General features: G+C 49.1%; 1 protein-coding gene and 1 non-coding gene across 2 annotated transcripts in view; one reads left to right on the top strand and one right to left on the bottom strand.

The window, feature by feature from the left end:
• CHAT (choline O-acetyltransferase) overlaps nucleotides 1–26,922 on the bottom strand; it is a 52,575-nt gene that overhangs the window by 13,234 nt on the left and 12,419 nt on the right. Inside the window, exons 7-11 of the mRNA XM_031460969.2 lie at nucleotides 26,680–26,857; nucleotides 6,898–7,067; nucleotides 4,321–4,421; nucleotides 3,261–3,389; nucleotides 341–463 (exon numbers count right to left, since the gene is read on the bottom strand). Coding sequence (XP_031316829.2) covers nucleotides 341–463; nucleotides 3,261–3,389; nucleotides 4,321–4,421; nucleotides 6,898–7,067; nucleotides 26,680–26,857 — 701 coding nt within the window. The remainder of the gene's footprint in view (nucleotides 1–340; nucleotides 464–3,260; nucleotides 3,390–4,320; nucleotides 4,422–6,897; nucleotides 7,068–26,679; nucleotides 26,858–26,922) is intronic.
• Nucleotides 15,309–15,380, top strand: TRNAA-AGC (transfer RNA alanine (anticodon AGC)). The gene has a single exon. It is a non-coding gene; the product is annotated as a tRNA-Ala (tRNA).

The following is a 26,922-nucleotide window of genomic DNA, read 5'->3' on the forward strand; positions in this document are numbered from 1 at the left end:
CACCTCAGGGCCCCAGGTGGGCTGGATGAGATCAGGAGGAGAAGCAGCCTTCCCAGACTGCATCCTCCTCACCTGTGTGGCCCTTGTTAGGTCTGCGCCCCTCCCCTGTGAGCTCGGTGCTCCTGGGCCATTGCTTGCCAGCTTCCTGCAACATCCTTTCTTTTCATTTGAGACTGCAGTCACACTCTGAAACCCAGTTAGGTGACACCTCCATCCATACAGCCTGCCCTGGTCATACCTCCATCCTCTAGGCCCACAGAAAGTCACCCCTCCCCCTCCAAGATACTTCTAGAGTCCAGAGTAGCTGGTGAGTCAGCCCACCTGGGCCGGCCGTGCTTACCTGTAGAAGGCCAGCTGGAGGGCCACCTGAATAAAGGCATCGGGGCTGCATTTCTGCTTCTTAATGAATGTTTTGCCATAGTCATCAAACTTATAAACAGTGAAGTCGAGATTCTTGACGATTCTGTGGAAGGAAAAGAAAAGGTGCTTTCATTGCATGCAAAACAGAACACACCCACCGCACAGTCTAGTGGAGTTTCTGGAGCTTGGTCTCTGTCCTAGTGCTGCAGGTGTCCAGGACGCCGTCCCTGCCCTCCAGGAGCACGTCAGAGACAGGCCTTGATGTATGGAAGTGGCAGAGGGCGTGCCCATCAGGGAGGCCCTGAGCTGAAGGTGAGGCTTGGCCAGGTAGGGCAGTGGCTCTGCTCTGGAGGTGGGGGGAGGTGGGCCAGATTGTAGGGAGGGACTTGGGGACACTGAGGGACATTTGCATGGGCGGGCAGAACACTGCCCACAAACAAAGTCCTAAACGCCCACAGAAGTAGGCTGAAAGAGGCCATTCATTTGACCTGTTTGGGAAGGTGTGCCTGGCATCCCTGTGGACTCCTTTGGCATCCCGGCCATCCGGGCAGGCCCGCAAAGCCCACTATGTCCAGCAGAAAGCCCGTTTCTCTGACGGCTGCAAGCAGCATCTCCTCACTGAGGCTCCTTCCTGCTGTGCTATAGGAGGAAAGGCCTGGGGCCTGGCCCCTGGTCACGGTCACCAGAGCAAGAACTGCTTGTGCGGGCAGGTATAGCGCAGCGGTAGAGCACGTGCTCAGCATGCATGAGGTCCTGGGTTCAATCCCCAGTCCCTCCATTAAAAATAAATAAATAATAAATAAATAAACCTAATTATCTCCCCCCCCAAATGTTTTTTTTTTAAACCAGAAATTTAAAAAAAGAAGAAAAAGCTGCTCATCTAGACTTTGCTGGTGACTGAAAACCCATTTTATCCCCAAATGGCCACTGAGCCTCTCGTGATGTGCCCAGGTCTTTGCTGCCCTCAAATCACTGTCAGAGTCACAGGAAGATTCCCTGAGTCTATACTGAGACCTTCAGCCCTGGTTTTCCCCCCACTCCCTGTGTTGATGAATCTCCTCCTTCATAATGAGTCTGGGGTCGGGGCTGACTGCCTGCTGGAGCAAATTCAGCAAGGTCCGCACCAGTCGTCCACCTGCCGCGTGTGTGTGTGTGTGTGTGTGTGTGTGTGTGTGTCTGTGTGTCTGTGTATGTGTGTGCGCGCGCGCGTGCACAGAGCCCTGGGTGGGCAACCCTGACCCCCACTCCTCCACCCCCAGGACTTGATGTTCCCTGCCTGCCCCTTCTGGAATTATTCCTCCCACATCAAGTGAGCTCAGCTCTGGGTGAGGCCATGCCAGGTTCTGGGGACCCATCAGGACTCAGAGGGGTCCCAGTTCTCATGGGAACTCACCCCTCAGTCTGGCCTGTTGATGTACTGTCCCCCGACAGGCTGAGCTCACGGTCACCACCGCCACCTGGAAACACTCAGACCCCACCCACCTTCCATGGGCAGCTCAGGGGCCCGGGCTCCTCCTGCTCCCCCACCTACAGGCCTCTCTTGGCTCTTCGGGTCCTCAGGAAAGGGGAGCTGGGGCCTTGGGAATCATGTGATGCCTGCTCGAATCCCTGAGAGTAAGCGGGTTCCTCCCTCCACCCAGGGCTCACCAGCCCAGCAACTCACTCTCCCAGCGGCCTGCTTGTTCTAAGAACAGCCCCGAGGGTTGAGATCCAAGCACCATTTTACAAACAAACACCTGAGGCCTCTCTCACTTCCCCTGAGAAGCCAGTCAAGCATAGCAGATCACAGTAGACTAGTCCTCCCCACCCCTCGGACTCCAAGCCTGGCCACGCCTTGTCCTGTTCCCTTGCGCTATTCCCACAGTCTCCTCACTGTCTCCCTTAAACCCCCTGCACAAAATCCTCCAGGGGTTCCTCCCTTGCCCCACCTTCCCTTTGGTGCCCCAACTCTGGCCATTCTCTCACTTGTTGGCCTCCAAACCAGTCTGATCTCTTATGAACCTGTTCCCTAGCTACCAGCACTACAAACTCCTAGCCATCCTTCAAGTCCCATCTTTGGAAAACCCTCCCTCATCGTTCTGACAGAATCCGGCTCCCGAGTCCTCTTTGGGTTGAGGTCTGAATGCCTCTCTGGTTTTGGCACTTTTTACACCTGACATTTTTGCTTTGTGTGTGTGTTTATTTGGGGGAGGTCCACCTCCTCCGCTAAAGTATGGAGCTCAGGCCCCGTGGCACCTTCATTTCTGTGTCCCCAGAGCCCTACCACAGGCCTGACACACACCCGAGCTCTGCACATACTTGATGAATGAATGAATGAAAGAATGGGTGAATGAATGAATGTCCCCATGCTCACTTACTGAATGAGGGCACAAACAACCAAGGTCCAGATCTACTTGCCAGCGCCTGGCTCCCACCACACCTCGCCACTGCCAGCGCTGGCCCACCCCCCGTGCCTGGCCCTCTTGCCTGGGTCCCGTTAGGGCCAGCACTGTCCTTAGGAAAAAAAGACCCCCTTGTCAAGTTGCAGTGGAAATTCAAGCAAATTGAAATAGCTTGGATTCAAATAACCTATTCAAACCAGTTGTTTATGACACCCCCGAAAACAAGGGATGACTTCCCCACCTTCACTCTGCTCAGTCAGGTGGAACCTGTGGGAAAAAAATAGCTCCACGTTTGCATTTTATGGAAATGATGGACACTTTAGCAAGGTTATTTCCCTGAAAGTTATAACTCCCCTCTACTTTGGCTACATTTCCATGAGGGGATGGGCGGAGGTGGGTGGGAGGGGCGCAGGAACTAGGGTCTTTGGAAGCTTCAAGGATGCCTTGGCAGCTGGAGGGTAGGGGGATTTGGAGGGTGACCCCTGGAGCATCACCCCAAAGAACCGGGATTCCCCTTACTGTTGAAGTTTTTCTGCCGAGGAGGCTAAGAGGCCTTGAATTTCTGGGGAGCATTTCCACCTCAGCCTCCGGGGCGCTGGGAGCTCACTGACGGAGTCAGCTCGGACCATCTTCTTGCTGCTCTTCACCCTGTGGGACAAAGAGGGGACCTCCTGTGGCCCCGCCAGCTGCAGGCTGCAGGCAGCAGGCAGCTTGTTTCTTTGCTCTGCAGTCAACCTTGCTGAAGGAGTTTCAGTGGGTATGAGCTGCACCCCCCAAACCAGGACACAGATGAACAGGTGCGAGTTCAGGGAGGCCCCTCAAATTAGTGAGTAGCAGAGCCAGAAGTCCACCCAGTTCCACCTGACCCCAAAGCCTAATTGTTCTTTTCCTGTTTTGCCATTGGACCACGCTACACCACTAACAATTAAAAAAAAAAAAACGCACAAAGAAATTAAACAAGCAAATTGTGATGTTCTGCCTCTGAGGGTTGGTTTGGGTTTTTTTTTTTTTTTTCAGTGATCCTAAAGAATTCCTAAATCATGGATTTAGATTTAGAACTTAGATTCAAGAAGAAGATTCGAGGAGCGAATGAGCACAATCGGGACTGGAGGAAGGAACCAGGTGTGTTTAAGGGACAGAGAAATACTCAGCCTGGCCAGCCTGGAAGCTAGGGAGAGAGACTCAGGCCAAGAGAGGAAAGAGGTGTGTCTCAGAGACCTCCCCTCTGTGCTGGGTCAACAGTGGTCCAGCCCTGACTCCGGACAAGCAATCAGTACTGACCTGGGCTTCCCTGGACCAAAGCAGAAGTTCCTTTTAAGCTGAGAATTCTTGGCCAAGCCTCTTCCTAATTGCCTTAAACCTGTTACCCAGTCTGCCCCTTCTGTCCATGACCCATAAAGCGTATGATGTCTCATTCAAGTTGGATTTCAAGTTCATCTTTTGCAAAGATACTTTCCAGACTAATGCGGCCCCCCGGTGGCCACCCACATTTTTCTTGGCCCAGCCTGGCAGCAGCTCTGCAGTCTGGCTCTGCCTCGCGTGGCTGCTGGGGCTGGGCCCCGCCCCTGGCCAGACTCACATGTGTTTGAGCAGATGCTCCGTGCACTGCACCAGGACGATGCCGTCAAAAGGGGAGTGTTCACACACCACGCCGCAGGTGCCGTCTCGGCCCACCACAAACTGCAGTAGGAGGAGAGAGGTGAACGGACCTCTGGGACAATCAGCATTTCAAACCAGCCCCTGGGCTCCTGCGGCCTCTCAGTGGGACCTCTTCCCCGGGGACACCAAAGCACATCATCTCCTGAAAAGAATGCTGCACGCAGTTGTCCCGGTCTGAGAATACAGGGGCCTCAAGACAGCTCTAAACTGTGCAACCTCCGTCCCACAAATGCTCCCGGCAGTGAAGGTGGAGCCCAGAATTCCTGGCTCAGGCAGTCCAGTGATCCCTAAGAGCTCACCCTGAGGCTGTGTAACTCTCCCCAGGTCGTGGGCCAGCTCCTTCGGCTCCGGTAAGCCTTGTTTCCCCTCAACAGTGCACATCGGGGCCACCACCCTGGTCTGCCTTGTGTGCTTATGTGTCTGATGGTCCCCATGCTCAATAATTTGGTTCAACAAGTGATGAAAGATAATGATCCAATTTGGCCGGTGTGCAGATTCCTAGGGAGAAATAAAGTATTCCTTGGTGGGAGTGAAGGAAAGGCGTACAGAGGAGGCCCCATGATCTGCTGCCTGGGCTTCGAGTCAGGGACCATGATTGCAATTCTGCAGTTGCCACCTGCCAGTAAGGAGAGTTTTGACGAGACCCTTCAAGTCTCTGGCTTCAGTTTGCTCTTGTTTAAAATGGATCTGGGGGGAGGGTATAGCTCAAGCGGTAGAGCACATGCTTAGCATGCACGAGGTCCTGGGTTCAATCCCCAGTACCTCCTCTAAAAATAAATTAATACATAGACCTAATGAAATGGATCCAATCAGGCCCAGGTCACAAGATCAATAGGAGGATGTGGGGTGGGGGGAAGGTCTAGGAAAGGGCAACAGGGACTGTCAGGACGACTTCTGAATTTTTTTCTGACTGTACAAAGGCTGTATTTAGCTGACCCAGAAAAAGGGCAAGCACAGTATACACCAAAGGACTGGGAGAAAATAATGTTGAGATAAGATTTGTTTCTTAAAGCTTGACCCCAATAAAGTGGGGCTGCCTTGAAGCCCGCCTCAGCACAGCATCACACTGAAGAGATCATCCATAAACACGCCAACAGGCTACTGACACCTTTCCTGAGACCTCTTCCAGGGAACTGTACAGGGAACTGTACCACAGCACCCCTCTGAGTGGACTCGCTGTCCTCCGCAGTCTCTCACACAGTGTGCCCGTTGTCTGAACCTTTACCCGCCCCCTTCTTCAAACAAATGCATTTCCCACGTAGTTTCTCCCAAGATCCATCCCTTGCAGGCTCTTTTCTCTCTTCCCCAGTGGCCCCTGCTCTTCTGTCCCGAGACTTGCTCTCGGTCCTTCCAGTTCAGGTCTGCAGAGCCTGTCTGGCTTTTCCAGCTCACCTGATAACCTGTCCTGCCTGCGAAAAAGAGCCCAGAGGTGGGCATGGTCGTCCGCATGAGGCAAGAAGGGGAGGGCTGTGCCCACTCACCCATTAGGGCTTTTCTGTCCCTGTTGCTAAAAGAAAGGGAGGGAAATGATGCTTTTTAAAAACCACGACCAAGGCTTACTATGTTTCAGGCCCTGTGTTTCCATTATATCATTTCATTCCCACAGCGGCTCCATGAAAGATTACAAGCCATTAGCACCACTGGTGGAGGCTAAAACAGCCAGCACAGCAGCGAGAGAACTCATCAGAAAGAGCAGAATCAATATGCAAGCCAATAAAAATGATAACCCGCAGAACATAGGGGACAGAGAGGGAGAAAAACCGGAGGTGGCCTATAAATGCTCATCATTGTGAACGACGCTAACTCAAAGCACAGAGATTGTTGGCTGCTATTTAATACGATCATTGTGAAAGTGTGGTGGCTTCAAAAATAAATAAGGTTAGATTCAGGATCAGTGTGCTGGGGGAAAAGGATGGGAAACAGGAATGAAAGGCCCAACCTTCATCCTATTGCAGGAGTATTTCTCTCTGGGCCAAAGTGAATGTCTTGTCTTTGGGCTGATGTGTGAATGAAAAACATATGAATTGCCTTATTTCATTTTATGACTTTTCTTCTGTGGAGATGCTACGCTGCCCCACTTCTCAGGGATGGAGGGATGGAAGAAGGTGCTTCGAAATGGCCAGGCCAGGGTGATGGAAATGCAGAAAAGCTGACATCTCTGGCATCCGACAGGATTCCTGTTGCATGTGTTGAAGACTTGTTTGATGGGAGTCCCTGGCACTCCCCCATCTTACTATGTGTGATCGGGGATGGTGAAGGAGCCCCAGGTCTGACCCAGAGACCCCATAGGAAGGTTAGGGAGCTTGAGTTGGGTTTGGCCACTTACTCCTGAGGAGTTCTGGCCAGTCCAGAGGCTGACACCTGTGGTATGTCGCCAGACCCTTCAGCTCCCTTGGCACCTAATGGAGCATCCTGGGCGGCAGAAGCTGGCGAGTGAGCCTGCCGGACATGAGCACATGCTTTCTCCGCCCACTGGCCATGTCACGGGGAGGCTTACCTGCAGGGACTTGTCATACCATCGGTTGGCCCCATTCTTGCTGCAGCCTCCGCCGTGGAGGAGCTGGAGCGCCCTGTTGGCGTCGCTGGGCTCCAAGCCTCCCGGGGCGTCCAGGCACACCAGACAGATGCAGCGCTCGATCATATCCAGAGAGTCCCGGTTGGTGGAGTCTGCAGGGTGGGCAAGCATGACCTTACTTAGCACCTGCCCTGCCCCAGGTCTGGGGTCCCCTACACGGAGGCCCCCCACACCACAGGCTGACACACATATGGACTTCCGGATCTTGAACCAGTCCTGACCCCTCCCACTCTCCCAGGGGGTTGGGCCGTGAAGTCAGTCTCACTGTCCTGAGCTTCCGTGCTAGTCCCAGGGGCCAGCTCACACTCAGGATCCTTGCAAAAGTCCCACCTTCCAGCTATGGCCATTTCTGCCCCCCAGTGAGTAGTCGTTGGTCCTGCCTGCCCGCTTGAAGTGTGTGTGGGGGGGTCATATGGGGCCTTCCCCATGGACCCTCAGGCCAGCTGTGCCAGAGGAGAACCTCCAAGTCCCCCATCCAACGGCACCCCCACATCACACCTGCAGACCGCATCTGTCCCATAGGCAAGTTTATTTGTCCTGAACTATGCTTTGCAAACACTTGTTGCCCAAAAGTTTTAGTCAATTTCACATGAGTGTTGGACATAAGAGAGTGAGGGTGTTGCTCTCCCAGGCCCCCACCATCACCCCAGCTGTTGTTTCTATGCAGAGGGCAAGTGGAAGGGCCAGGCTGCCCCTCAACCTGTATCCAGACGAGGTCATGGGGACCACTTCAGGCACGTATAACCCACCAGGACAAACAGACTGAAAGCCTTGAGTTGTTGCAGGAGACACGTCACAAAGGGAGCTTGACTTCTTCCCTGGGGAGACAGTGGGCATGGGGTTCCTCCTGGAATAGAGCTGGGCCAGCCAGATGGGTGCCCCAGGCAGCTTCATCCACTGAGCACACGAAGACTCACAAAGGCCACCCAGTGGGACCTAACTGTGGCCACAGCTGGTACTGCTGGTACCTCTTCTCCCAATCAGGAGTCTATGTGGTGACTACGTCCTTTCTCCACCGTCCTGTACAGGATGTGATCAGGTCCATCACTGGGACCTGATGGTGAGGGCTGTACATCGCCCAGATATCCTGAGCTCTGGGCTGGATGCAGTGCAGGGCTCACGCCTCCTCCAGCCCCAGAAGGTTTGGTGCATGTTATTTGGAGGTAAAGGGGCATTACCTGGCATTTTCCAATACCCAGACCCCCTTTATTCATAGAACACCTGGTTTCTAGCTGGGCACATGGACAAGCGGACCTAAAGCTACATCTCCCAGCCTCTCTTACAGCTCGGGGAAACCATGTCTCAATTCTGCCAACAAGATCTAGAAACACTATATGACAGCTTCCAGGAAACCTGCTTAAATACAACTAGCATGTGCTCTTTGCTTTTCTCCCACTTTCCCTCCAGCCTGTTGCCTGGAACACAGGTGTGATGGCCAGAGCTCTAGCCTCCATTTTGGACCAGGAGGATGCAGGCCACATCCTCACAGCAAGAGGGAAGAGCCCTAGCCACCTATCAGCTCTGGAGGGCTCAGATCTGGTATGCATGAGAAAGAAACCTCTATTTTCTTTTACTCACTATTATTTTGAATTATCTATCACATGTGGCCACATTAATCCTAACTTATGCCAGAAGCATATTCTGGGGGCTGAAGATCCCTCCAAGAAGGCAGTGGACCCTCTTCTTGTTCCCTCCTGTCCCAGCATCAAGGAAGGTCCTGGGGCGGCCCTGGTCTTGGCCCCCCTATTTCCTGTAGTCAGTTCTGTGCCCTTTGCTTACACAGCCACACACTCCTCTCAGCTCCTGCCTCTCCTCCTGGACCTCAGGGGCTAATGTATCAGAACTTCTCTTTCCAGAGTCTGGCCCCCTGCTCCACTGCCCCCCAACCCCCACCTCCAGTCTGGAGCCTTCTTTCCTTCCAGAGCTGTAAGCCAAGAAATGCACCCATCATGTCTCACAGTCATCTGGAATCTGCTTTCCTGAAGTCCAGGGAATGTGTGGGAGCAGGTATGGCTCCCATACCCTGAGGCTCAGGGTCTCCCTGCAGCCTCTGTTCACCAACCAGGTCCTGCCTGTCGGGCAGAGCCAGGTGCAGCAGCACCTTCCCCAGTCGGTGGGCAGCTGAGTGAACACACGGCTGATACTGCCAGCGCGGGACCACATCCGGAACATGCCTGTTCCTTCCCCAGACCATCGAGGGGCCTGGGGTGGTCCTTGAAGTCGTGTCTGCTCCTCCCTGCTCTTGGCCTCGCCCTGGCCTCTCTGGGCTGTCCTCCACTCTCGGCATAGTCAGGCTCGAGTGAGGCAATCCCTAAGACCCTCCCCTCGGTTTCCTCAACACCTACTGGGCACTCGGATGCTAAGGCCACCTGTGTTGTTCTCTGCTCTGCCCAGGTGATTTCTCCAGGTCCATGAGAGGTGTCCACAGACGTCCTTGAGTGAAAGGAACCTACAGTCCCCACCCTCCCCTTCCTCCTTCCTCTTGCAAATCCTGGGGGAGGGAAAGGTCTTTCACAGCAGACCTTCCACGCAGAGGAGGTTGACCAGCAAGCCAGCCTACCCCCGGGTTATCTGTTCCCTGTATCTTGTCTGGAATATGGGTTTGGGAAGCACTGTGTGTTCAAGACCCCTGTTGATCCCTATGGGGCCAGGATGACGCATCACCTTCTGCATGGTCTCTTGGGCTTTCCTGCCTCAGTCTGATCAACTTCAAGGCTTTGAGCAATGCCCTGAGGGTCTAATGGGAAATGAGACCCCATCTTGGCCTGGGGGAAGCTCCCCTCCCCTCTGTTCCTTAAGTGTGATGCAGTCACCATGTCACCCTCTTCGACCTGAAACAGCTCCTACTGCCCGTGAGGTAGAATCCAAACTTCTCAGCACGACCCCCTGGGCTCCATGGTTTGCCTCTGCTGCCCCTCCGGATCACTGCCCCTGAATGCCTGCATGGACCTCACGGGAGCCTCCCTGGACACCTGTGCGCATTTGTCCCCTCACCTCTGTGCAGGCTGCACTCTGGATGGGGGCCCTTCTCCCCCTCTGCCTATCAAAGTCCTACAAGTCAAACCCTCCCGACCTCCTTAATCCTCTAACAGTGCCGCCCCTGTGCCCGGCGTGGGAGGGAGCAGCCCAGACAGCTCCTGCCCTCCGGGAGCCTCACACTGGAAGCACGCCAGCTTGGCCACCTGCTCAGGGTGATGAGGACCCTCTGCTCTGTCCATCAGGCTGGCCTCACATAGTACTGGAGCCCAGTGCTGGACTGGCCACCTCTACACACACCGCCTCCTACAGCACAGTGCCTGACCCTATAGTGTGTCACCCTGCTGCTGCCCCAGACCCCAGACGCTGACAGTCCAGACCCAGGAGCCCCAGTCTGGTCCCCTCCTTCCACATCTTTGAGCTCACAAAGAGCAGACCCTGGTCCCCAGCCCAGGTGGCCACAGGAAAGTGTCCATGGCTGGCAATGGATTTGAGTGTGCAGGGACAGGTGAGGCTGACAGCTGTGTACACAGCTTAAAGAAGGAGCCCAGAGGTGCCCAGCCAGCCCCTTGAAAGTCAGGAAGCTACTACCTTTGAGACACGGAGCTTCATGAGATGGGGTAAGGTGGGGAGAGCAGGGGAGAGGTGGAGACAGGGAATGGATTCCTTACCCTCTATGAGGCTCCCCACCCTGCCCCTCTCGGCTCCTGTAGAGTCCCTGCCCATGGCCATGGGGCCCGACCCTGCACTGAATGCTATTCTGGGGGTCCTCTGGGCTCGGTCTGGCTTGTGAATTCAGAGTCTGGGGAAGCCTTGGCCAGGCCTGAGTCAGATTAAGACAGGCAGAGAGGAAGGGAGAAGCGCATCAGGATGGAGGTAACAGAGCTGGAAAAGGCTTTGAGTGCTGAGCAGTAGACACCCAGACTTGTGGGCGGAGCTTATGAGTGATGCCCAGCCGCCAGGGGAAGGCGTGGGCCTGGAGGCCAGCCGAGGGGCTATGGGCAGCCCCGGTGCCACACACTTCGGCCCTGCTGGCCATGTCTCAGCGAGCTCTGAGAGCCCAGGCCTGGTATCTGCCTACAAAACAACCCTAAGGCTGTTGTGGAGTGGGCAGGCTGCAGCTCCCCAAGAAACCCATAGCAGGCTTGTCCAGCACAGAGGCTGGGGTAGCCGAGGCTTGGCACACTCCTTCCCAGCTGGGTAACTCGAAGCTGGCAGCAAAAAAGGACAGCTTCCTGAGCATCAGTGCCCAGCCGCCTCCAAGCAGGGGAGAGAGACCCCCAAGAAGCAGCTGAGCCATCACCACTGCGGGCAGGTCGGGCAGGGCCCCGGAGCTCAGTGACGACCAGCAGGAACTGGGTCCTGGCTCATTAGACAGAGTGGAATGGGAGCAGGACAGCAGAGCTAGGATGCCAGGTGGCCTTGCAAATGAACTCCCTGCATACAAGTAGCTGATCGGTCAAATGCTGACAAGTTTATCATGTAAGGCAGAAAATGAACTGCACCTAAACTCATCCACCATGACTCTGGTCCAAATGTAATGGAAACAAACACGGGATAGTGGGCTGGAGGCACACAGCAGGAGCCGTTTGTCTTGTGACACCCTCATTGAGCACATGGAGGCTCATTTAATGAGGTAAATCAATCTTCCTCAAGGAGCCCCTGCTTAATAGGTACAAGTCGGAGTTGAGTAATAGGAGGAGCTTGCTCTGCCACCCACGCCTGGGGAATTGACAGCTTCGGCGATGCAGAAATTCCAGAGGCCATGAGGCCTTGGAGGACCCTGGAACTTCTGTTAGAGGTTGAAAGCGTACAAAGTGTGACTAAGGTGAGCAAAGATGAAATGAACACAGCACCTCTGCCTATGGACGGCTGCAGAACCCAGCACACCCACCTGGGGCATGCACACACATGCAGACACACACAGCCCTCTCTGGGACACTTGTCTTCTCTGGTCTATTCCCTGAGAAGTTGACCTGTGTCAGACTTCTACTGTCCTGCCTCACATGGTCCAGGGAGATGGAGGCACTGGGCCCCTTCTCAGATGCTTAGAGCTTCTAAACATTCGGCACTCTCTTCTGAGCATCTTTCTTCCCCCAGATAAAGGAACTGTATCGCCTTTTGGGAGGGAAATCTACCATCACATATCCCAGTTTCTTCTCTGACTTTTGGGGTAAATTTTATACTCCCAGATCCTAGAGGTTATGAGAATGCCAACAAAAGTACCTCTTGCCCAGTGAAACCTGGCTCTTGCAAATCAGAACTGCTTTGACTTTATTTATGAAGCCTCTTTAAAGAGCTCAAGAGGGAGGAAATTCTGCTTCCAGGGAGATCAGGTAGACTTTTCCCTATTTGCCGCACTGAAAACCCTCGACATTATATTTAAAACAAACATAAGAAAACTATGAAAGATAGAAAGAAGAAGGCAGAATGACTAGGGACCTCAGGACCCAAGAGACAGCATGATGGTAGGTTCTTTGGTTAAAATTGTGGACTGAATTGTGTCCGCCTCCCCTCTTGAAATTCATATGTTGAAGCCCTAATCCCCTCATGTGACTGTATTTAGAGACAGGGCATTTAAAGAGTGAACTTAGGTTAAATGAGGTCATAAAGATGGGGCCCTAAACCAATATGACTGTTGTCCATTTAAGAAGAGGAAGAGATGCCAGAGTGCCTGTGCACAGAGAATAGACCAGGTGAGGATGCAGTGAGCTGGTGGCCACCTGCAAACCAGGGAGAGAGGCCTCAGGAGAAACCAGTCCTGCTAACACCTTGATCTTGGACTTCTAGCCTCCAGAACTGTGAGAAATATGCTTCAGTTGTTTGCATCACTCAGTCTGTGGTATTTTGTTATGACAGCCCCAAGAAACAAATAACTGAGTTTTCTGTTGTACTTAAAATATCCCAGACTTGAAGATGAAGTAGCTAGCAACATAAAAACACAAACAGGTATAGACAGAAAAAAGCCCAACCAAAGCTTTCTCTCTTTAGCCATAGGACCAGGTAAGGGGAAGACTAGCAAGACAGAAGACTTTTGGATAATAACCACCCTCCCCGACCCATGCCAGCAATGGCCAAGTGGGAGGCCTAGACTTCTCCATTACCAATCTGTAATGAGGCATCTCAACCTCTGGTGGTATCAGGGAAGGCATGAGGTCAGATAGAAGCTGGGGCTTCCATCTTCATTGGGTGGGAACCGCCACAGTTGCTCCCCATCACCCATAGCATCAGTAGAGACCATGTGGGGAGCTTGAATCCCTACTCCCCACTGCCAGTAACAGAAAGTATCCTCCCTGGGGTGCAATACAAGCCACATGAAGAACCTGGACTTTTCTCCCCACCTGGCTGTAACAAGGCAGCGCCCTCTCCCTTCCCCTGCTGGAGCAGTGTCAGAGGAAGCCAGCTGAAACAGAAGGTTTAAGTAAGATCCAGAGTCTTGTAACATTATATGTCTAGATTTCAATAGAAATCACTTGTCATACCAAGAAGTAGGGAAATCTCAACTTGAATGAAAAAAGGCAATCAATGGATGCCAACACTGAGATGACAGAAATGTTAGAATTATGTGATAAATATTTTAAAGTCAATCCTCAGAAAAATGCTTCAACAAGCATTTATGAACACATTTGAAACAAAATAAAAAAACCCAGGTCTCAGCAAAGAAATAAAAGATATAAAGAACACTCAATGGAAATTTTAGGAATGAAAAATATAATAACCAATATAAAAAGATCAGTGAATTGGCTCAACAACACAATATGGGGGACAGAGAAAAGAATCAGTGAACTTGAAGATAAGACAGTAGAAAGTAGTCAATCTGAACAGAGAGATTAAAAACAGCGACAACAGAGCTTAAGAATCTATGGGACAAAAGATCTAACAATCATGTCATTGGAGTCTCAGAAGGAGAGGAAAAAGAGCTGGGCAGGAAAGTACTCCGAGAAATGATGATTGAAAACATCCCAAATTTGGCAAAACATAAAACCTAAAGATCCAAGAAGTTTAGTTAACTCCAAAGAGGATAAATTCAAAGAAATCCATACCAAGATATATCATAGTTAAACTTCTGAAAACTAAGGACAAAGAAGAAAATCTGAAAGCAGAGAGAGAGAAATGACACTTTGCCAATAGGGGAAAAGACAATTCAAATTACATCACATTCTCAAAAGAAACCATGAAGTCTGGAAGGAAGAGCAAAACTGCGTTCAAGTGCTGAAAGAAAAGAACTGTCAACCCAGAATTTTAAATATACCAAAAAACATCCTTCAGGAAAGAAGGGGGAAGGAGGTGGGTATAGCTCAGTGGTAGAATTCATGCTTAGCATGCACGAGGACCTGGGTTCAATCCCCAGTAACTCCATTAAAAAAACAAATTGAAAAGGAAGGAAGGGTAAAGTCAAAACAGTCTCAGATAAGGAAAAACTAAGAGAATTTTTCCTCAGTAGAGCTCCCCTAAAAGAATGGCTAAAAGAATTTCCCTCTAAAAAATAAAAATAAATTTTAAAAAAAGAATTTCCCTCTAAAGAAAGGAAATTATACAAAGAAAAGAACACTGGAACATCAAGAAGGAAGAAACAACAACAGAAAGAGTAAAAATATTGGTAAATAAATTTTCATTCTTTTTTGAGTTTTTAAAAATTGTTTCACTGTGGAAACAAAAATTATAACACTGCCTGATGTGGTTCTACATTTATATTAGAGAACACCTTTAAGATACTTACTATAAATGGGGGAGAATAAAGAGATATAAAGGATGGTAAACTCTCCACATTTCACTGGGCAAAATTTCAACACTGATAAATAATGATAAATTATGTGTATATCAGGTAATACCCATGGAAACTAGATACTCTAAAAACACTATAGATAAATCAAAGCAGAATTCTAAAATATGCTCAGATAACCCATGGGAAAGTAGGAAAAAGAAAGCAAACAATCATCAAAAAACAGAAATTAAAAACAGAGAAAACGAACAAAGAAATAGAATGGCAGAGTTAAACCCCAGCTTGTCAATAATTCTGTTGACAGAAATTGATGAAGTAGACTGAAAAACACGTCTGAGCTATATTCTATCTATAAGAATCTCACATCAAATATAATGATATAGGTTGGTTGAAAGTAAAAGAAAGGAAAAATACATATCAAATAAATATTAATGAAAAGAAAGCAGGAGTAGCTATATTATTATCAGATTAAGTAAACTTCAGAGCAAAGAAAATCATGAGAGATGTTGAGGTATACTACATAAAACGAAAGGGTCAATCTATCAAGAAGACATAGCAATCTTAAATGTGTATCTACCTACAAAACATGCCACAAAATATGTGAAGCAAAAACTAACAGAACTAAAGGAAGGGTGGAGGTATAACTCAGCGGTAGAGTGTGTGCTTAGCATGCACAAGGTCCTGGGTTCAATCCCCAGTACCTCCACTAAAAAAACAAAAACAGACCTGAAGGAAGAAATAGACAAATCAGCAAGTGTATTTGGAGACTTCAACAACCCTCCCTTGATAACTGGTAGAACTACAGAAAGTCACCAAGGATACAGAACTTAACACCATCAACCAACAGGTCTAATTAATGTTTATAGAACACTTCACCCAACAACAGCAGAATGCACATTCTTTTCAAGTGCCTGTGGAACATATATGCCAAAGTCGACCATATCCTCGGTCATAAAACACCCTCAACAAATTGAAAAGAATTGAAATCTTATAAAATATGTTCTCTGACTGCTGGAATCAACATAAAAACATAACAGGAACAGTTCTAAACATTTGGAAACTAAACAACACCCTTTCAAATAATCCATGGGTCAAAGAGGAAATTTTAAAGGAAATTAAAGCAAATAAACATTGAAATGAATGAAAATAAAAATATGCCATATCAAAACTTGTGAGAGACAGCTAAAGCTTTGTTGAGAGGGAAAGGTATAGCACAAATGTTAACATTCGAAAAGAGGAAAAGACTCAAATGAATAATATAAGCTCTCACCACAAGAACCTAGGGGAAGAAAGCAAAATAAACCCAAGACAAGCAGGATGAAGGAAATAACAAAGAGCAGAAATCAATGAAATTGAAAACAGAAAAAAAAAAAAAGCAAGAAAATCAATGAAAAGAAAACTGACTCCCTTTAAAAAATCAATCAAACCTCTAGCAAGACTAACAAAGAAAAATAAAATAGAGAAAAGACACACTATTAGGGATAAAATAGGGATATCACTTTAGACCCTGCAGACATCAAAAGGATGATGAGGAAATACTATAAACAACTCCACAGACATAAATTTGACAACATAGATGAAATGGACCCATCCCTTGAAATGTATAAACTACCACAAGGCACCAAATATGAAACAGATAATTTGGATAGCCTTATAATTATTAAGGAAATTCTAAGTTTAAAACTCTACCTTCCCCCCAAAATTCTCCAGGCCCAGATGGTTTCATTGGAGAATTCTACCAAGCATTTAAGGAAGAATTAACACCAATCTACATAATTTCTTCCTGATAATATGAGGGGGAAATACTTCCCAACACATTTTATGAATCCAGTGTTACCCTGACACCAAAATCAGACAAAACAGTACACCACCACCACCACATGTGTGCACACATACGCACACACATACACACACACACAACAACCAACTACAGATCAATGACCCTCATGAATATAGATACAAAAACAGTTAACAATATACAAGCAAATAGAATTAAGCAACATATAGAAAGAATTATACACCATGACTAAGTGGAGCTTATTCCAGGGATTCAAATCTCGTTTAATATTTGAAAATTAATCAGTGTAATCCATCGCATTAACGGACTACAGAAAAATCACATGATTATACTGTGTTGATAGATACAGTAAAAGTATTTGACAAAATTCAACATCTATTCATGATAAAATCTCAGAAAACAAGGAAGAGGGGAACTTCCCCAACTTCATAAAGAACACCTACAAGAAAAGCCTGTAGCTAACATCAAACTTAAGGGTTACATGCTTTGCTCCTAAGATGAGGAACAAGACAAGATAACCCCTTTTACCACTGCTATTCAACATAATACTGGAAGTTCTGGCCAGTGCAATAAGGCAAGAAAAGGGAATAAAAAGGATACAAACCAGAAAGAAAAAAAAACTTTGCCTATTTTCATACGACATGATTTGTTTCTATAGAAAATCATAAGGAAGCTACAAAACAAAAGCCCTCCTAGAACTCATAAATAAGTTAGAATGTCACAAGATACAAGATAAATAGATAAAAATCAGTTGTTTTTCTGCATACCAGTGACAAACACATGAACATCAAAATTTAAGGTATAATACCATTTACAATCATGCAAAACAACTGAAATACTTCAGTGTAAATCTAACAACAACATACAGGACTTGTATACTGAAACTACAAAACACTAACGCAAAAAAAAAAAAAAATCAAAGATGATCCAAGTGAATGGAGAAATATACCATGTTAATGCATTGGAAGACTCAGTATGATGAAGATGCTGTTTATCCCCAAATTTATATACAGGCTTAACACAGCTCCCAACAAAATCCCAGCAAGACTTTTTGCAGATATAGACAAGATTACTCTAAAATCTACAAGAAAAGGCAAAAGAACTAGAATAACTAAAACAATCTGGAAAAAGAATAAAATTAGAGGAATCAGGGTAGCCAAGTTCAACACTATTATATAGCTACACAGCCATGAATGTGTGGTATTGGCAGAAAGATGAACACACATATCAATGGAAAAGAATAGAAAACCTCAGAACAGACCCACATAAATATGTCCAATTGATTTTGACAAAGGTGTGAAAATCATTCAATGGAGGAAGGATGGTCTTTTCAACAAATGTTGTTGAAGGAATTGAACACTCATAGCCACTCCCTGCCAAAAAAAAAAAAAAAAAAAAAAAGCTTGGATAAAGATCTCACATCTTATAGAAAATTAATTCAAAATGGATTGTCAACTTAAATGTGCAATGTAATATTATAAAACTTTTAGAAAAAATACAGAAAAAAAATCATCTTTGGGATCAAGGGCTGGGCAAAGAATTCTTATACTTGGCACCAAATGCATGGTCATAAAAGGAAAAATTGATAAATTGGACTTCATCAAAACTAAAAGCATTTGCTCAGTGAAATACCCTGTTAAGAAGATGAAAAGACAAACTACAGATTAGGATAAATTATAAAATCACATATTCAATAAAAGGTTGGTAACATATATTAAAACAACTCTCAGAACTCACAGTGAAAATACAAAAACAAAAACAAAAAAAACCCAAACCCAAACCCCAAACAATCCAGTTAGAAAATGAGCAAAAGACATGAAATGATATTTCACCAAAGATGAGACATAGATGGAAAATTAGCACATGGAAAGATATTCAGCATCATTAGAGAAATGTAAATTACAACTGCAATAATCTATCATCTATCAGAAGGTTAAATCAAAAAGAAAAATTGTGACAACCCCAAATGCTGGTGAGGATGCACAGAAACTGGATCACTCCTATGTTGCTGATGGGAATGTAAAATGGTACACTCTGGAAAACATTTTAGCAGCTTCTTAAAAAACTGAGCATGCAGATATCATGTGACCTAGCAATTTCATTCCAAAGCATTTTTCCTGAAATGCAAAAGTATGATCACACAAAAACCTATGCATATACGTTCGTAATAGCTTTATTTGTAACAGCCAAAAAGTAAAAACAATTCAGATGTCCTTCAATGGGTGAATGATTACATCACTCATTGTAATGCATCCACATCATGGAATATATAAAAAGGAGTGCACTATTCACACATGCAACAACTTGGATGACTCTCCAGAGAATTATCTCAGAAGGTTACATACAGCATGATTCCATTTATATAGCATTCTTGAAACAATAACATTATAGAAATAAAGAATAGACTAATGGCTGCTAAGGGTTAAGAAGGGATGGGGCTGGGAGGGAAGTGAGTGTGGCTGTGAGGGAACAAGAGGGATCCCTGTGGGGATGGAAATGTTCTGTACCTTGACTCTATCAATGTCAATGCCCTGGCTGTATATGAAATTTGTAAGCTGTTACTCCTGAGGGGAGGGTGGGGGGCGAGGAAAGCTACAAGTGAGTGTATTTCCTAAAAGTGTGCGTGCAGCTACAATTAACTCCAAATAAGTTTAATTTAATTTTTAAAAAAGAACTCAAGAGCCAACAATTGCTCTTTCTTCTGGGTTCTAACCACCCTTCCCACAAAAGCAGATTTAAAGAGCTACCATACTTCCAGAATTAGGGGAGGGGCGATGAGCAGAAAGGGCAGTAGATACCAAAAAAAAAAAACCCTCCAAAAGCACCTCTCAGCTGCCTTGTAACCAAATATCATCATGCTGCCCATGAAACAGAAAGTGAGGGCGAAATGAAAGAGAGCTGTCTGGAATGTGTGCACACAGAGCATGTGGTTCTTGGGGAATCTGGGGGAGGCACAAGAGCCCCCCAGAGTCAATAAGGGGTTAGGGCTCCACACAAGGACTGCAGGGTATTCAGTCAGGGGCCGCGGGCCACTGTCACTGACCACAGGGGCGGTGCCCATCCACAGGTGTCTATTTTCAGTTCACCAGATTTTTCAAGAGAGGCTGTGGGCTTGCGCAGAACATCCCCAGAGTGTTTTCCCAAATCTAATAAGAATTTTCCCTTAGCGAACACCTCTGTGCACCAGGCGCCAGGGCACCCTGCTCTGTAGCCCCTCCGCGTCCCCTCGGTCCTATCCACGGGATGGGGCTGCCGTCTGCAAATCCTAGCCTAGGAAACCAGGCTCCAGGGGACAGCAGTGGGGGGCAGGTCAAGCCCAGGCCTCTCGCCTTGGACCACATGCCTCTGCCTGTCTGGATGCTCTCACCCGGAAAAGCCTTCATGCTTCCACAGCGGGAGGGAGGGATCAGCCCCAAGAAAAGAAACAGCATTCAGCCTCAAGAGCCCAGGAGGTATTTCTGGGCCAATTAAATCAGAAAGGCCATTCCTGCTAATGTGTAATTGGTTTTAAAATCAGCAGACTTGCCTACCTCTGGATGACAATATTTAAATAGCAAAATGCCCCAGCCCGAGTGGTTCTTGTAAACCACGACCAGGGAGGCCTGCTGCAGACACAGCCACCTTCTGTCAGCTCCCTCCTTGAAAGCAGTGGCTCAGCTCTAATTGGCTGCTGGGGATAAATATTTACGAAACCGAGTAAACGGAGGCATCTGCCTCCAAGGTCTGTTGGCAGGATCTCCACGGTGGGTGGCACCCGGGAAAGCCAGCGGGCTGGGGCTGGGGAGGGGGTGGTCTCCGAGCTGGTTATCTTTTTTCCTACAAATTGACAAGTGCTGTAGTCTTCCAGACTCAGAACTGAATGTCTAATTAAATTTCCAGACCAGGATAACGCTGTTGGCTCCTCCTGGGTTCGGGAAGGTCATAGCTTTGCGCGGAGCAGGGAGGGAGGTCCTGAGAGGACGCGTGTGCCCCTCCCACAGTCCAAATCCCACCCCTGCCTGCCGGGACCCCACAGATCTCAGACTGGGGTGACAGATGCCCCTGACTCAGTTCTGGCTCCACCACTGACCACTTCAACCCGTGGGAGACACAGCCACTCTGCGCTGTTGGGATGGAATCTCCACCTCATGGCTGTTATGAAGACCTACAGCAACAAGGGACAGAAAGTGTCCAGGACAGGGCCCAGCACCAAGGGGAAATGCCATGCACAGTAGCCGCTAATATCTGAGTAAGTGGGTCCCAACCTGGGCTATACATGAGGGTGCTTTAAGAATGCAGATTCTTTGGCATCACTCTGGTCCCACTGGAAAATCACCAGGATTCAGGAATCTGATTGGGGGAAGCTTTGTAAGGAGCTTCCTAGGTGATCTGGATGTCGTTGGCCAGTCCCAGTCACACTGACCTCGACCCATGTGGGTTTAGCTTCAAGTCCCATTTGGCACAGGGAGCCCTCCTGAGCTGTAACACCCGGAGGGCTGAGGCCCCCAAATTCCTACAGGCCCCCAAATTCCTACAGGACTCCGGCCAGAGACCCTTGGGTTTTATCCTGCCCACTCTTGTCCTAATGATTCTGCACACTCTGCTCTCCCCGGCAAGATGGCAGGCCTCAGGGACAGTGATGGTCCTAATAGGTCTTGTAGCCCCCCAGGAAGGCACCTGGCATTGGCTGTGGGTGATCAGGCTGCCATAGTGATGACAACACACACACTCATCCCGCACCGTGTTCTTAGTGAGCTCTGGTGAGAAGGGCTGTTTGAAGGGCTGTGGGGCTGTGGGGCACAGGGCACAGAGGAAGGGCATGGGCTCAGCCGCAGACAGCTGGCTGGTGCGCTGGGCCATGCTGGCGGTTACTGGACCTCTGTGACCTCCACTTTCTCAATGCATGGCAGCCTGGGTGCTCACAGAGGGAGCCATCCTGGTTGGGGGATGGGGCACCGCTGGGGATAAGGGACAATCTCTGAAGGAGAGAGGGTTGATGAAATCAACTTCTCCTCTGATTCTCAGGTGACCCTATGAGGATTCAGGGGTAGCTTTTGTCTGAGCTCAGGCTTTTGGGTCCAGATCTCCACCAGGACCAGTGGAGCTCACCTTGGACAGTGTTGGTCTGGGCCCAGTACCCAGAGATTCTGGTCTCTGCCCAGGTTCCAGGAAGGGAGGCGAAGTCCTTGGGACTTCAGTTGAGATACCCTAGAAAGCTCAACCCATTTGATGGTGTTAATTGTGCTACTGCTGTGAGCCAGAAAGACCCACAGCCTCACAACCACAGCCAGCGGCTACTCCTAGAACCAGGAGAGAGAGGCTTCCAGAAGTTGGGGATTTGAGAGCATCATTTGCAGTGGTGACCACCAGCCTTGGGTCTCTCCTGGGCCTCCCATCCCTGGATGCTCCCGTGTCCCTTGTGTGGACTCAGCCCTCACCCTCTCCTTTCCTCCTTGCGTAACCCCTCAAGGTGCCTGACCCACTGGTCCCTTGCACTGTTAACCTCTTTTGAAAGTGCTGGGTTCACCTCCTGCCTCAATTGGAGGGTGGCTCCCTGAGGACTCAACTTCCCTGCCTCCCTCCTCTTAGGAAACTGAGTTTCCTTTTCACTCATCCCAGCACCAGGTCGGAGGGTGATGCCCCGCTCCCTGTTCCCTCTCCTACACAACCCCCCCTGCCCGTTCCCTTTGGAGCTGCAACTGTTAGATTTCATCCCCCATCACTTCACCCTCCTTGCTGCTGTGCTCCACTGACTTCCTCACAAGCACCCACCCTGAGGATCTTGGACCCTGGCTCACCTTCCTCCCCCACCATCACCACTCCGATCATCACTCCGGTAACTTAAACATCCTTATGCGTGATGCACACGCATCCTCCTCTCACCACCTCCACCTGATAGTGTAACCTCAGCGCCCACTCCCACAATCACATCCGGGCAGGAACCGACCCCGTCTGAAGTCTCAGTCCAAGCATCCCGCACTCTGACCACACCCTTGACTTCTGGTTCACACGCTCTGTTGCCTCCCACTGCAACACGTCTCACCTCTCCGACACCTCCAAAACCCGTCGGCCCCACTGCCTGTTTCTGCTGTCACCCATCTCTTTCTTTCGCTTCCCTCCAGGTATGGCGTCTAGATTTTTGTTTGTTTGTTTGTTGCTGTAGGGGGTGATAATTAGGTTTATTTATTTAATAGGGGTACTGGGGATTGAGCCCAGGACCTCAGGCGTGCTATGCACGTGCTCTCCTTCTGAGCTATACCCTCCCCCTTCCTGTTCTGGGCTGAGCTGTGTCCCCTCAAAATTCCTAAGTTGAATTCCTAACCTGCTCTACCTCAGAATGGGGCTGTGTTTGGAGATGGGTCTTTTTAGAGTTAAACTAAAATGAGGCCACTAGAGTGGGCCCAAATCCAGCATGATGACTGGTGTCCTTATCAGAAGAGGAGATGAGGACACTGACATCTGCACACACAGAGGGAGGATGATGTGGGGACACAGGGAGAAGACAGCCATCTATGAGCCAAGAAGAGAGGACCCAGAGGACACCCATCCTGTTGACACCCAGATCTTGGACGTCTAGCTTCCAGACCATGAGACAATAAACGGCTGATGTTCAGGCCAGCCAGTCTGCAGTACATTGTCATGGCAACCCGAGGGGACTCATGCACCTCCTGACCCAGTTTAGTTTCCAACGTTGTAACAGACCCCTGCACAGTCCCCCCTTGCCACCTCCCTTGTGCTCGCCAACCTTGGCTGAACTTGGTAACCCATCTTCTCTTTGCCTAAACCTCAGGACCAGAACACTGTGGTGGTGGTGCGGGGGGGGGGGGGGGGGTGGATTGCCAAACAACGGTAATTAGCTTCTTCTAAAATGTATCAACCCAAGCCCTCAAATATGAGCTCAACAAAGTCCAGAAATCTTACCAAGTTTCCTGAGCAAGTTGTCTTTCCCACTTTCCAAGAGGCTATTTCATGTCTTCTCTTCTGTCTCTAGCATCCCACCTGGACCCCTCTAGGCACATGGCCGTGGCTCTGCTGATCTGAGACCAGAAACCACCAGTGGGGAACCTCCTCATGTTCCTGCCACCGCAGCTACATCCCCGAGAACCTTGGGCCCAGGTTTCCGTCTTCCTTGTACCAACCAAAGGCCTCTTAGTCTCTGGGTTCCATCTCCTTTTGCCTTTGTAAGAATTCCAGTCCTCCATTTATCCTCTCTCCTCGTTAACAGTTTCACTTACTGGGTTACTTCCTTGCACTTGCCTCTCCTTCTAAGGACACTTCTCTTGACCCCCATCCTCTTCCAACAACTCCCATTTCTCTGCCCCTTCTGGTACCAAAATATCTGAAAAGAACCATCCATACTTCCTGATTCTACTCAGTGACCATCTCATCAACAATTACTTCCAGCTCTTGGATCACTTCCATCAGCATACAACCATTCACCCTTCCTACTACTCCAGTCTGACTTTTGTGGAGATCACAGATGACTTAGGGTTGCTAAGCCCAGAGTCCCCTCTCTGACCTGCTCTTCTGCGAGCTCTCAGTAGAATTCCACATGGTTGGTGGCTCACTCTTTCCCTCTTAGATCTTTGTGATTCATCTCCTGGTTTCTTCTTGACTTCACAGGCTGCTCTTTTTCAGTCCCCTTTGCATCTTTCTCTCCCTGACCTCTGAGGCCCCCTTCTTCTGTTTCTAGATGATGTCATCCAGGTCCAGGGCTTTAAATATCACTTCTGTGCTGACGGCTCTCAAATTTATATCTCTGTCCTGACCTCTCCCTTGAGCTCCAGACGCATAGATCTAACTTGACATCTCCACTTAGATGACTCAAGGCACCTCAACCTTAACATACTTGGAAAGGACTTCACCATTCTGTAGCCATTTCAGTGAATGGTACCACCATTTACTTGGTTGCTAACATCAAAAACCTAGGAATCGTTTTCATTCCTCTTTTCTTTATTGTCGCTTTGATTTTGAAATATATCTAGACCCCACCCATGTCTTTCCACCTTCAGTCCCAACTCTAGCCCAAGCTGCCTTAATCTTTCACTTTTATGCTGAAGTCGTCTCCTTAAGGATTTCCCCGTGTCCCTTCCGTGGGAGAAGGTGCTCCAGGGAGGAGGGCTCCATGAAGGACGGGCTTCCCGCTGTGCAGATGACACAGTCAGTGCTAACTGGATGAATTAGATTTACAAAGGGAAGGAGTATGTGGCCCCCCCACTTCTCTCTTCTGAGAGAAGTACTTCCCTCAGAAACAGCACTTCCATTCAAAAGGCCAGATCAAGTGTCATTAGCAAATTAATTCTGATTAGCGCAGCCCAGGCACTCAGCCCCCAAGGCGATCCTGCTCAGTCCTGCAGGGAGATGGCTTGGGCCTGGCCTGCTAATAGAGTGGGAACCGTACCCGTACCGGAAGCCTAGGCGATTATTCTGATGCCTGTCTCTGTCCCTGGAGGGGAGAAGAGTGGGATTGGATTACACCATGGTCTCCTGAGGGAATTAACTCACTTTCAAATGGTAAGTTATTAATTCCCCCACTTGGCAGTTAGGTCCAGGGGAACAGGGTCAACACTTACCCCTCCCTGTGGCCTGTACATCCTCTGATTTAGGGCCAAGCATTTGAAGATGCCCAATAATTGAAAACAAGTATAATTCATTGGTAAATGGGAAATATGTCTGGGGCCCAGGATCCTTCGGAACCCTTCATTCTTTGACTTGACAAATGCCCTACTGTGTTTGGCACAGCAGATTCAGAAGTTCAACCAGATAAGGCCCCAGTTCTCCTGGACCTTATATACGGTGCTGGGGAGGGAGGCAGGTAATCAGAAGGAATCAAACAAATGAAAAGCTGATGTCAGAGAGTGAGAAATAGTCAAGATGAGAAAACAGGACGAGGAGACAGAGTGGACTAGGGGTGGGAGGGTTTTCCAAGGAGGGCCTACGGTGGGGCACCTGGGCTGAGTTCTGGGTGGTGCGAGGAGCCAGCCAGCCCTGGGGGAGGAACTTCGCAGGAAGAGGGATGGGCCTGTTGCCAGAGAGCCAAGCCCCACCAACTAATTCTCCTATTATGTCCAGCATGACCATCTTTGCTGGCCAGACTGCTCTCCCCATGGTCCTGGGCAGGGCAGAGATGGCCCTGCTGGGGTGGTCGGCTTTGCCCAGTCGGTCTGCCTGCCTGGATGCTGTCCATCTTTTCTGCCCCTTTCACTCATGTCACAAGGCTCTGTTCAACTCCCACCTCTTCCTACAAAGCCTTTCAAAAGCCTCCCAATTGGAAAGGCTCCATCCCCTCTCTGAAGTCCTGGAGCATTTATTTGACACCTGCTGTCTCTATTGCCTTACATGGGTAGACACTGTATTACTAGGGACTTGAATCTGCTTCCCCATATGCCCTCTCTCCCCTGTTCCAATCAAGGTGGCTGCTCAGGGCAAAGGGCTGCATCCTCTCTGTCGCTTACACTCCCCAGGCCTGGCCCAGGTCCTCAGCTTACAGACCCTCAGGGAGTCCGAATGGACCCCTGACTGCATGAAAGCCTGAGTGGCAGATGGATGATCACAGAAGTCTCACCTTTCATCCAGGAATTCTCTAATGTAGGCAAGAAAGTAAGGCTCTTCTGCCAGTTCCTGAGAATAGGGCTTGCTTTGGATTTGAAAGTAATTTCCAGAAGGATGATTTGAGAACGTTAAGACTTCTACTGGATTTCTTATGGGAATACTTGGAAACTTTCCTAAGAGCAGCAGTCAGAAGGATAAAGTTAACTTGAAGATGAAGACTTCTAGGACCAAGAAATCAGGTGAAGGAGGTGGGCGACCACCGTCTCCGATGGGCTCCATCCCCAACCAACCCCCAACTGACAGCTCTCCTAGTGACTCAGACCCCTGAGTACCATCCCTGCCCACCAGTAAAACACAGTTGCTTCATTGCAGCCCCAGCTCAAAACCTTCCCTCCCTTAATATTCCCGGACATCCTCGGATTCCAGTTCTACTCAGCCTCACCCAGAACGCTAGCACGTTGTCAGATGAAATAGGAGGGTTACAAAAGGTGCCTTCACCTTCAAGGGACCTCGGGCGACAGCAGGACCTGCCATGGGTCCTGGGTTGGAGGGAGGCCTGAGAGTCCCGTGCTATGGCAAATGGCAATGAGGCATGATGCCCGACCCTGGAGGAAGGGAGGCGATGGGCGTGAGGATGCGAGATGAGCGTGGAGACGCGCTGGGCACTGCTGCTGACCTTTCACGAGGACTGTCCTGGCCTCAGCCCACTCGCTCCTCCCGTCTGACGTCAGTAGGCCGATTGGAGGCAAGCGTTCATCCTCGTTGGAAGCCATTTTGACTATCTTTCTCAACTGAGTGAACAGATCCCCCTCACTGAGACGGCGGAAATTAATGACAACATCCAAGACAAAGAACTGTGGGGGAAACAGGTCAAACACGTCACTCAGGGCAGCCGGCCCAAGGCATCAGGCCTTCCCTG

This window comes from Camelus dromedarius, chromosome 8, assembly GCF_036321535.1.
Source record: "Camelus dromedarius isolate mCamDro1 chromosome 8, mCamDro1.pat, whole genome shotgun sequence".
In the NCBI taxonomy this organism is placed as follows: domain Eukaryota; kingdom Metazoa; phylum Chordata; class Mammalia; order Artiodactyla; family Camelidae; genus Camelus; species Camelus dromedarius.